The sequence below is a fragment of the Diprion similis genome, chromosome 12, assembly GCF_021155765.1.
Source record: "Diprion similis isolate iyDipSimi1 chromosome 12, iyDipSimi1.1, whole genome shotgun sequence".
Lineage (NCBI taxonomy): Eukaryota > Metazoa > Arthropoda > Insecta > Hymenoptera > Diprionidae > Diprion > Diprion similis.
Genome location: NC_060116.1, coordinates 16,002,668 through 16,016,432, shown reverse-complemented (window position 1 = coordinate 16,016,432; position 13,765 = coordinate 16,002,668). Strand labels below are relative to the sequence as shown.

The following is a 13,765-nucleotide window of genomic DNA, read 5'->3' as shown; positions in this document are numbered from 1 at the left end:
TATAACAGAATTCCCGAGGAAAGCGAGGCAGCGGCACAGGCACAAACGCGAGTGTAAGCGTGAGCGTCGAACGGCGAGGTCTGCAGTACCGTGACAAGAAATTCTCGTACCCGTAGGTATACCTTCTTGGGTGAATAAAATACGCCTCTATGTGTATGTGTGTATTTTTATTTATACATATATATATATATATATTATATATAGCCTAACTATAAAATTAATTTGTATCGTAACTATATATATATATGTATATAGATATTTTTTTTTTTTTTCTCAATCCATCGGGTAAAGATCCTAGACCAAGACCCGAAGGGCTTGGACGTTGTCTTATTCCTAGTTTCTTCCTTTCTGTTGCACTTGCAACAAGAACTTGCCGCGGTAGAATAAGGCGATGTGAGATGCGGCGTGTACGTAACGTCGTCGTCGAACTGTTCGTTTGACTGTCCATGCGTGAAGTGGGAAACGTTGCGTTGCGTCGCGTCGCGTCGCGTTGCGTCGAGTTGCGCGTATTCGAACTGTATATCCTAGCATGTCATGTAGAAGCCGCTCGCCGTGGCCGCGTGGTTCGGTTTGTTGTGCGTAGTGCGAGCGGGTGCCTGAATGAAGGTGCGCGCGGTGGCTGGCGGAAGGAGTGCGGGTCACGGGGGGGAACACCGTCGACGGTTGAGGAAGGAAGGGTAGTATAGCGCTCTTCCGTTCGTCCGTCCGTCCGTGCGTGCGTGCGTGCGTACGTACGTACCGTACGCGTACGTACGTTTTACCTATACGTGCTTGCGTGTTTGCCGCGTGGGTTCGTTCGTTCGTTCGTCTACTCCGACACGTGCACCTACCACCACCCCCGTGCTAGGTGGGTGCAACATATCTACCATATAGGTATGTACACCGAGTGTCGACGTACTTAATTACTGTACGTTTTATTTACGTTGGTATATCACTTGTCCAGTTTCATCTTAATTTTGTTTTTAGTTTTTATTTTTATCTTTTATATAAATCATTACGGTATAATGTATTCTTGTAATATCCCGCCTTGCCTAGCCCCGCCCCGTCCCCCTGTTTTCTCACATCCGCGGCATCGCTTTTTTTTTTGCTCTTCTACTAATCGCAAGTGAGGGGGGGGGGGGTGGGGAGAAAAAATACTTCCAATCAGTCTCTACGCCACTGCAACCGTCCCTGATATGTGTGTGCGCGCGCGCAGTTAATATACCGAATCCCGTGCGCATTCATTTTTCTCTGAATACTCATTTTATTACGCGTGCATTGCTGTGTGAGTGAGTATTGTCGGTATTGTGTTGTGTTACACGCGGAAGAGATGTAACACGTATGTACGATGTAACTGTGTTATAATATAAACCGACAGGTATACCGCACTCGATATTATATTTTGCTGCTCTCTCTCTCTCTCTCTCTCTCTCTCTCTCGTTTTTTTTCTCTATCTTATTTTGTTTTTATTTATTTTTTCCGTATTTCCTCGCTTCACTCTCGCGCGCGCGCGCGCACACACACACACACACACACACACACACACACACATGCGTATACGTATACCTTTAAGCTGTTCATCTTCTTTCCGCTGCCGCGCTTTGTATTCACTGATACGTAATATATTATGTATCTATATACATAGGTATAGCATACATTATACGCACTTAGATCTTGAGCGACGCGGTACTCTATAGATGTGATTGTGTGTGCACGGTGTGTGCGTATGTATGTGGTTTTTAATACGATTTTTCCGGTTTTAATCTTGTACAATTTGTACGCTAGTTTGAACATCGTTGTATACATATGTATACAAAAAAAAACGGGCAGAACAAAAAGAAACTCCTTCGTCGATCAATCACAAGTAAGGACGATACTCGTGTGCAACCTGTTAAGATTTCGATGTTGTTTTACGTATATCATCAAATATCGAAATTGACGTGTTTCGAACTGGTAAAAAGGGCTTAACAGCTCCATTATATACACGCAATTCTGAACAAAAACACTCCTTTTCATTTTCATTTGACACAGGAATAAAGAAATTGTATGAATTCTATAACGAATTTACTGTTGCGATTTCGTGTAATCTGTGCCATTTTTTTATTTCTGCATCAAATGATAATCTATAATTGGAGTCTTTTTCTTAAGAATTGCGTATGGAATCGGTCTGTCAATTCTTCTTTCACGTTTGAGGTAAGTCCAGGCTTCGATATTTGGAGATACATACGTCAACGTCGAAATCGACCAGGGTACCCATTTAATATATAATGCGAATAGATCCGGAAAAACAAAATATTCTCTCCCTTCCACTCGTTATTGACTATACATAGGTATGTATATAAACGTTTTCTGATAATTAGAATGAAGAAGAAACTAGTAAATATATTAGATATAGGTACAAAATGAGTGAAGTAAAAAAGAGATAATGGAAACGCTGAGTTAAAAAAATAAAAGTAAATGAAAACCGATATACCATTGCAGATAACATTGATGGGATGTAATAACTGTACGTATATGTATATGAAAGAGAAGAGAAAAATAATATTCTTGTCGCTGCTGCTGCTGCACCGTATTGCAGTTTTTCTTCATGCAATATGTATAATGCCACCTATAACGCAAGTGTATAATATATATGCATCGCGAATAAAATTCTGTAAAACTTATTAATTTCGTAGAAGAAATTCCGTACAATAACGAACCTTTCAAATCTTTGCTTAGCAATAAAACTTTTAACGACAAATAATCAGTTTTTCAGATGAAAGAATTCCTTTTTTCTTACCTCTTACCGTACATCCGCGAGTAACATCGCGTGTCCGTATACATAATCTCTCATATTGCTCGGAGCATATAAACTTCGCAAATATATCTATTTGTATATATGATATATGTACGTTTTACGTATATATCATGTCTTATACACGAAGTAAAATGTGAATATCGCACGTGTAAAAATATCGACGTATAATACTTGTTCGTAAGTCATGTACATATATATGTATATGTGTAGTAAGCGGAATTTAACCGTGTTGGGTCCGTTCGTCATCAATTAGAACGTAGAAGACTAATTTTTACACGACCATAAACTCCCACCAAAAGTTAATTTTCTAGAATCCAGATTATACATCTCTCGACCCTGCATATATCTTGTACTTCTCTCTCTCTCTCTCTCTCTCTCTCTCTCTCTCTCTCTCTCTCGATATCTCATTGCGTTTCAAAGCCTCTACCCGTTCAATATACCTAGTTCGTTCCAAATGAAAGGAAGAAAGAAGAGGAATAGGAAAAAAAAATTTTTAAATAGGATAAAAGAGAGAAAAAAAAAAATCTAAAATGAAATACAATGGAAATTATTTCTAGTCAGCCGAATGATACCGTTAGGATCTAAACTAAGCAGCTCTACAAACAACTGACATTCGATTTTTACAGTATTTCTTGGAGCACTGCCCCCCACCCCTCCCTCCCTCCCTTCCTCCGGGGTTCCCTCTTTCAAACGCAACACTCTTCTCTCCACCTCCGCCTCCCCCGCCTTCTTCTTCCGCCCCCTCTTCCTACCATTGCCTCCACCCCCTCCCTCCCCCGTCTACGCCGCTCAATTGTTCCGCTGGCTGCCTCCGCGCTTGTTCTCCCCGTCGTCGTTGCACGCGTTCGTTGTACGCGATGCGATGGGTTGTACGTATGGTATGGTGCCAGCTCTCATGCGCTGCGCCTTCCCTACATCTCCTCCTCATGTACCTACTCCTGCCTATATGTGTATACCAAATTTTTACTTCGACACGTTTGAAACTTGTCGGCATGTATGCATGCATATGTATGCATATATATATATATATATATATATGATGTATGTGAAGAAGAGGCGGATGAAGAAAACGAGTGAAAAAATTTTTCACGATATCCATACATTCGGTATGCAATTGCAAAATTTTTTTCAATACGTACCTCGTTAAGACAATCATTAATGTTATGCCTGTTGGTATGGGGGAGTTCATTCCCGCGGTTAAATCGAATTCCTTGTATATCTCTACTTATGTTTGTATACACGTATAATTCAGATATGCATATAAGGTGTGTGTGTGTGTGTGTGTGTGTGTGTGTGTATAGCGTGATCGTGTATAATAATTGTTGTGAAAAAGGAGATTTTTCGCACGATCTTGTTTACCATTATCAAGACATACGGTTCAGACCGCAAATTGTATCATATTTAAATCATTATTATAAATATATTTCTGTGTGTGGGTATGTATGTATGTATATATAAGTGTGTATACATAGCACACACGCACACACATACCGCATGTAAATATGCATACTACATATAGGTATATATTATTGTAAAACCTTTCGAGCTACCCGACACAAAAGACGACGCGCGGAGTTTCGTGCGGCGATCGGAGAAGATTTTACAAAAACCAGGCCCGCTCTCCTCCCCCTTTTCCCTCGGCGATCCCCGTCCCCGTCCCCCGCCATTCCCTCGTTCCCCCTTCATCCTTCCTTCGACGTTCCCCGTCGCCCTCCGTTCGTTCCTGGACGACCTCGGCGATGATACGACAAAAAATCAGATGCACGGCCATTGGCTGTTCTCAATTCGAATTATTGGCTTCCCCCCCGTCGTCACCCCTCCTCGTATATAGCCTTTCCCCCTCGCCGATCACCCCTCGCCTCGCCCACCGTCGACGTCGCCGTAGCCGACGTTCGTCAGACCTAACCCCACCCTACACCACCGGCGCTCTTTCACCCCCCGAGCCCCCGTCCTCTCCAGGCGCAGCAACGAAAGGGCCGAAAAAACTTGGAAAAAAAAATCCAATTTCGTTGCTATGGCGACCGGCGTACGTTGACTTTGATAAAGATCCCCCCTCTCCGACGCCCTCGCCTCCCTCTGAGCCCCCCCCCGCCCCGACACCCAGTCGCCGCGTTCCTCCGAGTGTTGGGGAAAATTTTTCTTTTTTCTTTTCTTTTTTTTTGTTTTTTTTTTATGCCTTTTCCAACGTCATTATTATTATCATTATTATTAATATTACGAATTTTTGTTGTTTTTTTTTTCCCTCTTCTCTCTCTCCCTCGCTCTTTCTCTCTCTTTTTTTTTTTTTTTTTGTACCTTCACTTTTTATTTTTCCATTTGCCGGGATGATTTTTCTTCCTTTTTTTCCGCTCCCCCTCTTTTTTTTTCGGAAAGAACTTTTTTAATAAAAAAGTTATGTCCGTATCCCAACGGCTTCGCATTAAAAGTTTTACAGCGGGCGATATTTCATAACTTTTATATTTCGAAAATGTAAAATGTTTTCTACTTCTCCGATGCGGACTTTCGATACATATACATGCATACGTATACATTTATATACATATACACTAAGATATGTATATATATTATATATTCGGTGTGTGTGTGTGTGTATTTGCTGCATGTACGTTAAATACCCACGGTTGGGACCTGGTGTGCTGTGTGTACGTGTATACGTTCAGCGCGCTCTTGCGTCCTTGTTCAGCACAGTGTTAGGTACTTCTCGAAGTCTCACGTGCGCAGCTTTGTAACGAATATTTCAAATGTTTCCACGTCAAACATATTTCTCTGGAAGTACAGTCTCGTCTGGTATTATATTAGTATATATATATATATATATATATATATATATATATATAACGCATGCGGGACAGTGCTTCTTTCTCTCTCTCTCTCTCTCTCTGTCTATACATACATGCATATATATATATATATATATGTGTGTGTGGGTCGGTATGTACTTAAATGCATGTATGCATATATAACGTATTCCGTCGACTTATCTCTCTCCATGAGACAAAGACACTTTTGAATTTCCTCGGCCGCGGACTGATGCAGTTATACACACATATGCATATGTGTATGTATGTATGCTGCAACATTTTTCAGAACATATATATATATATATATATATGTATATATATACGTGTATAGATGTACGGGAATTGCGTGTGCATAATAAAATAAAATTGATGAAAGTATAAGGAGAATGAAAGAAGGGGGCGGGTTGAAAATAATAATAATGATAATAATAAGAGGAAAGATGATAAAATAAATAACAGAAATATTGCGGTTGGAAAAACCGCAGGCGCAAAGTCCGCATGCGCGCGCTCGATATTTCTGCAAAGAAAATTTAATTCTTTCCCTCAGTACCTTTTCTTCTTTTTCGACTCTGCAGTTTCTTCTCCGTACCCTCCCCCTTCTTTTTCTCCCTCGTCTCCCCCTCCCCCTCCTCCTCCTCCTCCTCCTCGCCCCCCTTCTCCACCAGCTCCTTCTTCTTCTTCTTCTTCTTGTTCTTCTTCGTCATCGTCGTCTTCGTCGTCTTCGTCTCCTCCCCGGGTTTAAATTAACGTTGACTATACGATGCTCGAGTATAAGTTGCACGACCACCGTTACGTGTATACATGCATGTAGCGAATGGGGGGGGATGGGAGGGGGGGATATATTTTCCTTCGGAAAGGGTAGATTATAAAAAAATATTTTTCTAACGATCGCCCGTCAAGCATCACCAGCATCACCATAGCAGCAGCAGTAACGCGGCGAAGGAACCCGAGGAATATCTTTTTTAACAATATAATTAATGGACTTTATATCTTGTATCAACCGGCGAAGGCACGATTAGTGCATGTGTATGTACATTTATTTACTCATGCATATTGTGTGTACGCTCGTGTATACACATGTTCAATATACATACATACTACTACTACTACTGCTACTACTCATAAACATTTCCAGAGAGAATGTGAGGAAGCTGAAGGGAGGGAGAGAAAATCGGTGAAAGAGAGATGAAAATAATTCCAAAGAGTTTTTCCCGGTATTCGTAAACAGTGACAATTATTACAACGACTGACCAGTTCAGGATTATTATTATTATTATTGCTGTTATTGTTATTGTTATTATTATTTTTATTATTCTATTTTAACCTCTCGCGTGTAATTTTCCCGTCATGTAGGTGGTGAGTAATTTTATTACGCTTTTTCTCCCGAGGTCCGTACAAGAGTCATCGATCTAAAAATCATCGTGTCGAACAGCTTGCAACGAAAGTCGAGCTGGATAACGATGAATGTGACGTGCTCAGCATCTCTCTGTAAACCTGATGCGCTTATACCTATGTATGTATGTATACTCGTACGTCACAGAGGCACGAAGATTTTTCATTATTCAGTGCATCATGCATGAGAATAAAAAAAAAAAAATGTAAAAAAAAAAAGTGAACACAAATTCAATGAAATTAAAAAACGGACGTGTTTGTCGTACGTGGGAAATTGTGTAGATCGTAAATAGCGATAAATGAATATTATTTTGAAAAATAATTATAATAACAGTAATAACCTACGATTGATAAATCTTTTGTATTCATCAATCGATGCGTTGATAGCGCAGGAGTCATTCGACGATGTAAGAATTCATGAATCTAATATGTACTTGTGCAGGGACGACAAATGATTTCCCATTTGCACTGCGATGCCCGAAATATAAATGTTTAGACAAACTATTCCATGATTTAATTATTAAAAAGATAAGTGGGTGTGTCAATGCATACGTGTGTTTATACATGTACTAAACGAAGGAAAATTTTTAATGCACATTAGGGCAGCGATTTTTTTTTATTGTACGCACACCATCACGATTTTTTAACCGACCAACAGCCTGACTGAGGAAAGTTTTATATATGTATAACCTATTCGTTGTACCGAAAGGGTCGCTACGCGTATATACATTGTATATACTTGACAACGATGAACGCTTCATTTGAATTGATTGTACGTATACTAAGCGAAGGTGAAGTCTAGCGGAGGTTGTTATTTTTTTCTCTCTCACTCTCTCTCTCTCCTAATTTATTTTTGTTTGCATCAAAGCTTACTTACGCAGGCATACCTAATATTGGTGAAATGGCGGGAAAGAGTAGCAACGGAAGAAAATCACTTGCAAAATAATACGGTGTTATTTTTTTCGTGTAAATAATACGATACGAAAATTCAAACGTAGTAGTTATATGTGTATTATTTATACGTTTGTGATACTGCAACAATGTGATGTAACGTGTATTGATAGTATAGGTATAGGTATGTATAATGCATCTATTTGCCACTTGGCCTCTTGTGTTTCCTGGAATGACGAATGGTTGCAGGTCTTTTCTTCGTTTCTGACGGTGTTGCTGCTGCAGTCAAAGCAGAGCGAGGATCACGAGTATGGTTAATGAAAATTAAATCCAAACTAAATATCTACGCAGTGAGAAATACGAATTTTCTTCAATTTATTTATCTTCCAATTACATATTGTTCTGCCAATTGTATTCGACTAATTCGATCGACGATGACTATAAGCTTTGGCCGGAGGTACATACGTATATACACGAAACGAAATGGATACCTATATATTGCAAATCTTCACGAATAACGCGGATGCGTCATCTTTCCGTTTAAATCGCCCAACCCGCGTGTTTTTTCTTTACTGGCTCGCATTTTCACGCGCAGATGTCATGCATCAATGTTTGCGCAGCGGACGGATGATGATCGTATTGTAATTTTGCGATATTGGTCATCCGCCATTTTTACGGCGATCTCGGATAGCTCAAGTATGTAACATATGATAAGAGTTATATAATCTTTCGCAACTGCTTTTATTATACATTTTTTCACACGGTCGAAATTATTTTTCACGAGATGGTCGAGTTTCTCCAATATAATTTCTGCACATACCTTCGACTCTAGGTACACGCCTTACGCCCGCAGATATGCGAGTCTGAATTTTTTCATTCTTCCTAAATCGATATTGCAGCTAAGAACTGTACATAGAATGCAGAAATTCCTACAATTTCTACAATATAATATGTATATTCCGGAAGAAAGTAAAACGCCCAAGCGGCATGTCACTGAGAAAATTTTCTCCCTACAAATTTCAAAATACTGTAATTTCACATTCGCTTCGCGGAAGGGGGAGGATGGAGGGGGGGAGTAAAAGCTCTGCGCGTTTCCAGGTGCTTGAAAATTTTATACATTATACGTATACACAAGCTTAGAATTGCGCAGGTATAAGTGAATAGCTTTATTATATATCTGTATACAATATATGTGTATATATATAAAATAAGGCAATATTTTTTTCATTTTGAACATTTTGCCGTATTATAAGACGCATATATGTATATCTATGCAGAGCTTCGAGTATGTACTATACATATATAATATACACACCCCGTATTATGATATACATATATATAATACGCGTAAGACTTTTTCCACCCTTTGCGGCATCGATTTCCATCGAGAATGATGAATGCACGCGCATTGGATACCAGCTATTTTGTACACCGTATACCGTATACACACGTATATATATATATATATATGTATAGGTATTATAAAAAAAATATCGAACCTCTCTCGCTTGATGCCACTTTAATGTCTTCAACGAACCCGGAACGAACCCGCGCCCCATTTCGACATCCCCCCCCCCCCCTCCCCCCTCATCCCTCACTTCAGCCGGGTAGCTCTTCTCGCCTAGGTGGGTTGTTGTATTCGGTGGTTTTTGAGAACTCCGACCAGGGGTTGGATGAGGAACGCCACCCGCAGGTTGGTTTCCTGTTTTTCTCGGAAAATTTTGTAAAATCGGGCATGCGGGAAATCGAGAGGAGATACGGGGTTATAAACGGGGTCTATTATTTCGACAGCCGGTGGTGCAATCTACCGGAATTCCTGGGAAGTTCGTCAGTACTCTCTGTAATCTACTACCAACTACTATCGCGCGCTATACTTGGCTGCTGGCCGGCGCTCCTCGATCGCGCGAGTACATACTAAACTATCGTATCGTCGTCAGTCACATACTTGGATGTTGTGCCATATTGTTTGACGCGTGTTTCGCGATTTTCGACCGTTCCCCCTTATGCATGTACCAAAGTAAGTAGAAATATTAGATATACTCGAATTCTGACTGTTTACCTTTTTTTTCCTTACGCGCGTATACATCCGTAACGTATAACGTTCGGTATAACGGATTCATTGACCGTTGGTGACTCTTCTTCTCTGTTTACCTCGTCGATGAGTATTCGCCGTATTATCATCGTCACGATGCCATAACCTAAAATCGTCGAATGCTGGGGCATAACGGGACACCGTCCCGTTTTGCCCCGTCATACAATCGCGTTGTTATCTTCGATGACGTTGCTTCCCGCCTCGTTATCTGCAGCACTGCTCGCCCGCCCTGAATTATTCTTAATTTTCCTCGACTGCTAAGTTTTTATTTATTTTTATTTTTTTGAAATTTTTTACACTTTTTTTTTTTTTACCTCTCTTTCTTGCAATCATTTTTGAATAAAGAGAAACAAAAATTTCTTCTAGAATGGTGAGAAATTATAAAAAGAAGGTGGAGCGACAACGCTGGTCCAAAGTCTCGATGCAGGCGGCGATTCAAGCGGTTCTTAACGGTTCGATGGGGTACAAAAGGGCTGCCACCCAATTTCACGTACCTCGAACAACCCTGGAACGACACGCTAAGAAGACGCGAGATAACCCAGAATCCGCGCTAAAGAAAACTCTGCCCGGATCCTGCAGTCGTGTTTTCAACGAACAGCAGGAGGCCGAGCTTGTACAACGTTTGAATAAAATGGCGGGTCAACTTTCCGGTCTCGAACTTAACGAGCTTCGCGATGTTGCTTTCCGATTGGCCCGGCGCAATAACCTCGCTCATCCGTTTGGCGAGGATGGAAAAGCGGGAATAGAATGGGTCAGAGGATTCATGGCTCGACTGCATCCTCACTTAGCCCTACGAAGACCTGACGAAGCTACATCGCTGACTCGCGCGATCGACCTCAACAAGGTTTCTCTCAAAATAATCATTTTACACACGTCTTGTCAACGCGTATTAAATCCACGCAGTTCGCAGGATAAGATTTCGTTTTCTTTTTTTTTTTTTTTTATCTTTTTTGTTTGTGGCTGTTTCTTTTTTTCTTCCACAATGCTGCGGAACGGGTCCATCCACCGTCGCACGTGGGTTCCTCAAGGCCGTTCGAAAATAATATCGAATTCTCCCGTGCGGACAGGTTCTTCTCCAGTCTTATGACGTCATTCGAGAGAGGTGTGCGGATTATAACGCCCCAGCATTGCTGCTGATCTTTCGTATTTTTCCCGCTTGAGAACCTGCAGTTGCAGGAACGAAAGTTCGCACATGCCCCCGCGCATTGATCTTCCCCAAGAAAACTGATGCGGCAAGAGTTACAGAACGGATTTCTCTGTAACTGTTTCTGCTGGCTGAAATTCGTGAAATAGAGGGGACCGCCGTCATGATTACTTTTAGTTTTTCGTTTCGTTTTACATTTTTATCTGGTCATTCGCACGGAAGTGTAAAACGCCACAGAATTAAGTTGAATGGTATTTGCGTCGTTCAAGCTGGAAATTCGATGATTTCTCAGTTACAGATTATTCTTGTCTTTCCAGCAACAGTCAGATCGATTAGTATATGAATATCACAAATATTATACCCACCCGCGTTATCAATTTTCTTACAGTAGGTATAACGTGTACCCACCTAATGCGCATTCACAATTGTTGGGTACTCGGCTTTTCCTAGTATACCTACCTACCATACGCTTGTTTGATCGGCGTGAATATCGGCATCAGAGGTGTATGTACAAACTGTACAAATACCCGAACCGTCGCCATGTTTGTGCTCGATACATGTTCCGGTGTTGCGGATATATGATATCCACATTTCGATATTAGACAACCATTTAAATCCATTGCTTAACACAACATCCTCGTTAAAAACATGCCTATATACTGCTTTCGCGATTATACTCCCATCATACTATATTATCCCTATAGGCACACGACCCTTTATATTTCCCCACAAATAATATTATTGTTAGCCCAGGTTATTCGAACCCTGGAAACTCACAATCAGAGTTCGAGGTCGTAGGTACCTAATCCCCGTTTCTTATCAATACATACCTATATATGTAATATCCATAACCAGGGGGGGGGGGGTTATACATTATAACATGTAGAATCATTATATATATATATATACTGCGCAATACACATGTTCGTATGGCAGGCGACCGTTTTGCCATTTTATGGTGGCCAGAATCAACGTGAGACGATGGATGGGGAGAGGACGGGGGAAAGATTGCGGGTGCTAAGGGGGTGGAATAAAGGGGTTGGCGGGTGGGTCGGAAGGAGGGGGAGGGATCGTCGAGGATTGCACCGAAGGAGCGGTGCGGGGGTGAATTGGGAGCGGGGTGGCTAGGCTTTTGAGTTGGTGAACTTTGTGCCAAGTTTCAAACGAGCAGTCGCGGCGGCCGCCATGACGGTTCAACTCCTCCTCTTCCGTCTCTCTGCCCCACCTTGGGTATACATATATTATGCAAATTTTGTGAAACGATTCGAAAATCAATAACCATGATAAACGTGCACCACCGACGCGAAGGATGTAGTAATGATAATAACAATAATAATAATAATAATAATAATAATAATAATAATAATAAGCTCGCTGCATGCGCGAGGGTAATATTTTTTTTTTTTTTTTTAATTTTGTTTTTCCAAGTTCGTAATATGGTAATAATACAAGACGAGATCAGCGGAAAAAGTATGAAAAAAGTATATTTATAAAAATGTAATATCGTCGAATTAGTCGGTATTGAAAAATATTGAGGTTTTGATATACTTCTAGCCGTTGATCGTATAATCTTGTGGAGTATTTGCTGCACCGAGTTACAATCGTTTCGAATACGCGCATTATGCGGTCGTTGTATTATTATAGGGTCCGTACATTGCACTGGGTGCACTGAAGGGATGCTCAATACGCCTCTCACTCCTAGAGCATTACCGAGCCAAGAAGAGAATACTAGGTACATACACTTCGCGTGTGTGTAATATATTTATGTGCAGTAATGTGTGCAGCCGGGAATAAGAAAGAGAGAGAAGAAAGGAGGGAACGACCGGTGTGGCGAAGGGGGGAAAGAAGAAGAGAAAGAAAAAGAGAGATACCTCGATTCTCGACGGTGAGGTGCACTGCACTCTTTCTCTCTCTCTCTCTCTCTCTCTCTCTCTCTCTCTCTCTCTCTCTCTTCCTCCCTCTCCCGGTATACACCTATACGCGTGTTATAGAGACGCGCGGGTTGCTCTGTGGCACGTCGTCGTTGTGTCGTCGCCGTCGCCGTCGTCTCGTGGTTCCCAAGCTCTGAAGTCCGCGGAGAGGAGACTCTGCAGAGAAAGAAACCGAGGAAAGAACGTCGTGGGGAGAGAAAAAGGGGGGGGGGTGGAGGGTGGAGGGCGACGGTTGTAAGAGAGAGACAGACAGAAGGAGAGAGATAGAAAGAGCTTTTTTCGTTTTACAAACGGGTTCAATTTTTTCTCAAAAAGCGGGTGAATACTGTGCAGTGGAACCGGTTGTCTACGGTCCCCTGCATGCAGCGGGGTACGCGCCGAGCCCGAGAGTCAAGGCGTCGGAGGGGAATGCAAGCCGCAGCTGCACTACCGTATGCACTTTGATCAGGGCCTTGCATTTTCTCATTTTTCCCCAACTGAGGATGTTTTAGGTGTACTCTATACCTATGTCTTGCCGCTAAATCGTATAATAATTATGCAGAGGATATGGGGTGAATAACAATCTTGTCGCAAGATATCACTTTCTCTCAAATTTATACATATAGGTATATATATATACACCAGAAGCGTCGATACACGTGCTGCAGCAGAAATCTGCACAAACGAAGGAATTATAGACGCTGCGGGGTATATATTAACAAGTATGAAATGATCGTTAACGGTGAAATTAAATTAGTT

General features: G+C 41.4%; 1 protein-coding gene across 5 annotated transcripts in view; it reads left to right on the top strand.

Annotated features, from left to right (window-relative positions):
- LOC124413480 overlaps positions 1 to 13,765 on the top strand; it is a 38,542-nt gene that overhangs the window by 5,397 nt on the left and 19,380 nt on the right. For 3 of the 5 annotated variants that reach the window (XM_046894071.1, XM_046894070.1, XM_046894075.1), the window contains exon 2: positions 10,319 to 10,796. The exons of 1 other annotated variant lie outside the window; for it this stretch is intronic. In XM_046894071.1, the coding sequence (XP_046750027.1) occupies positions 10,319 to 10,796 (478 nt within the window). Of the gene's footprint in view, positions 1 to 9,687; positions 9,878 to 10,318; positions 10,797 to 13,765 lie in introns of those variants that run through there. One more of the 5 variants, XM_046894074.1, reaches the window with a different exon arrangement.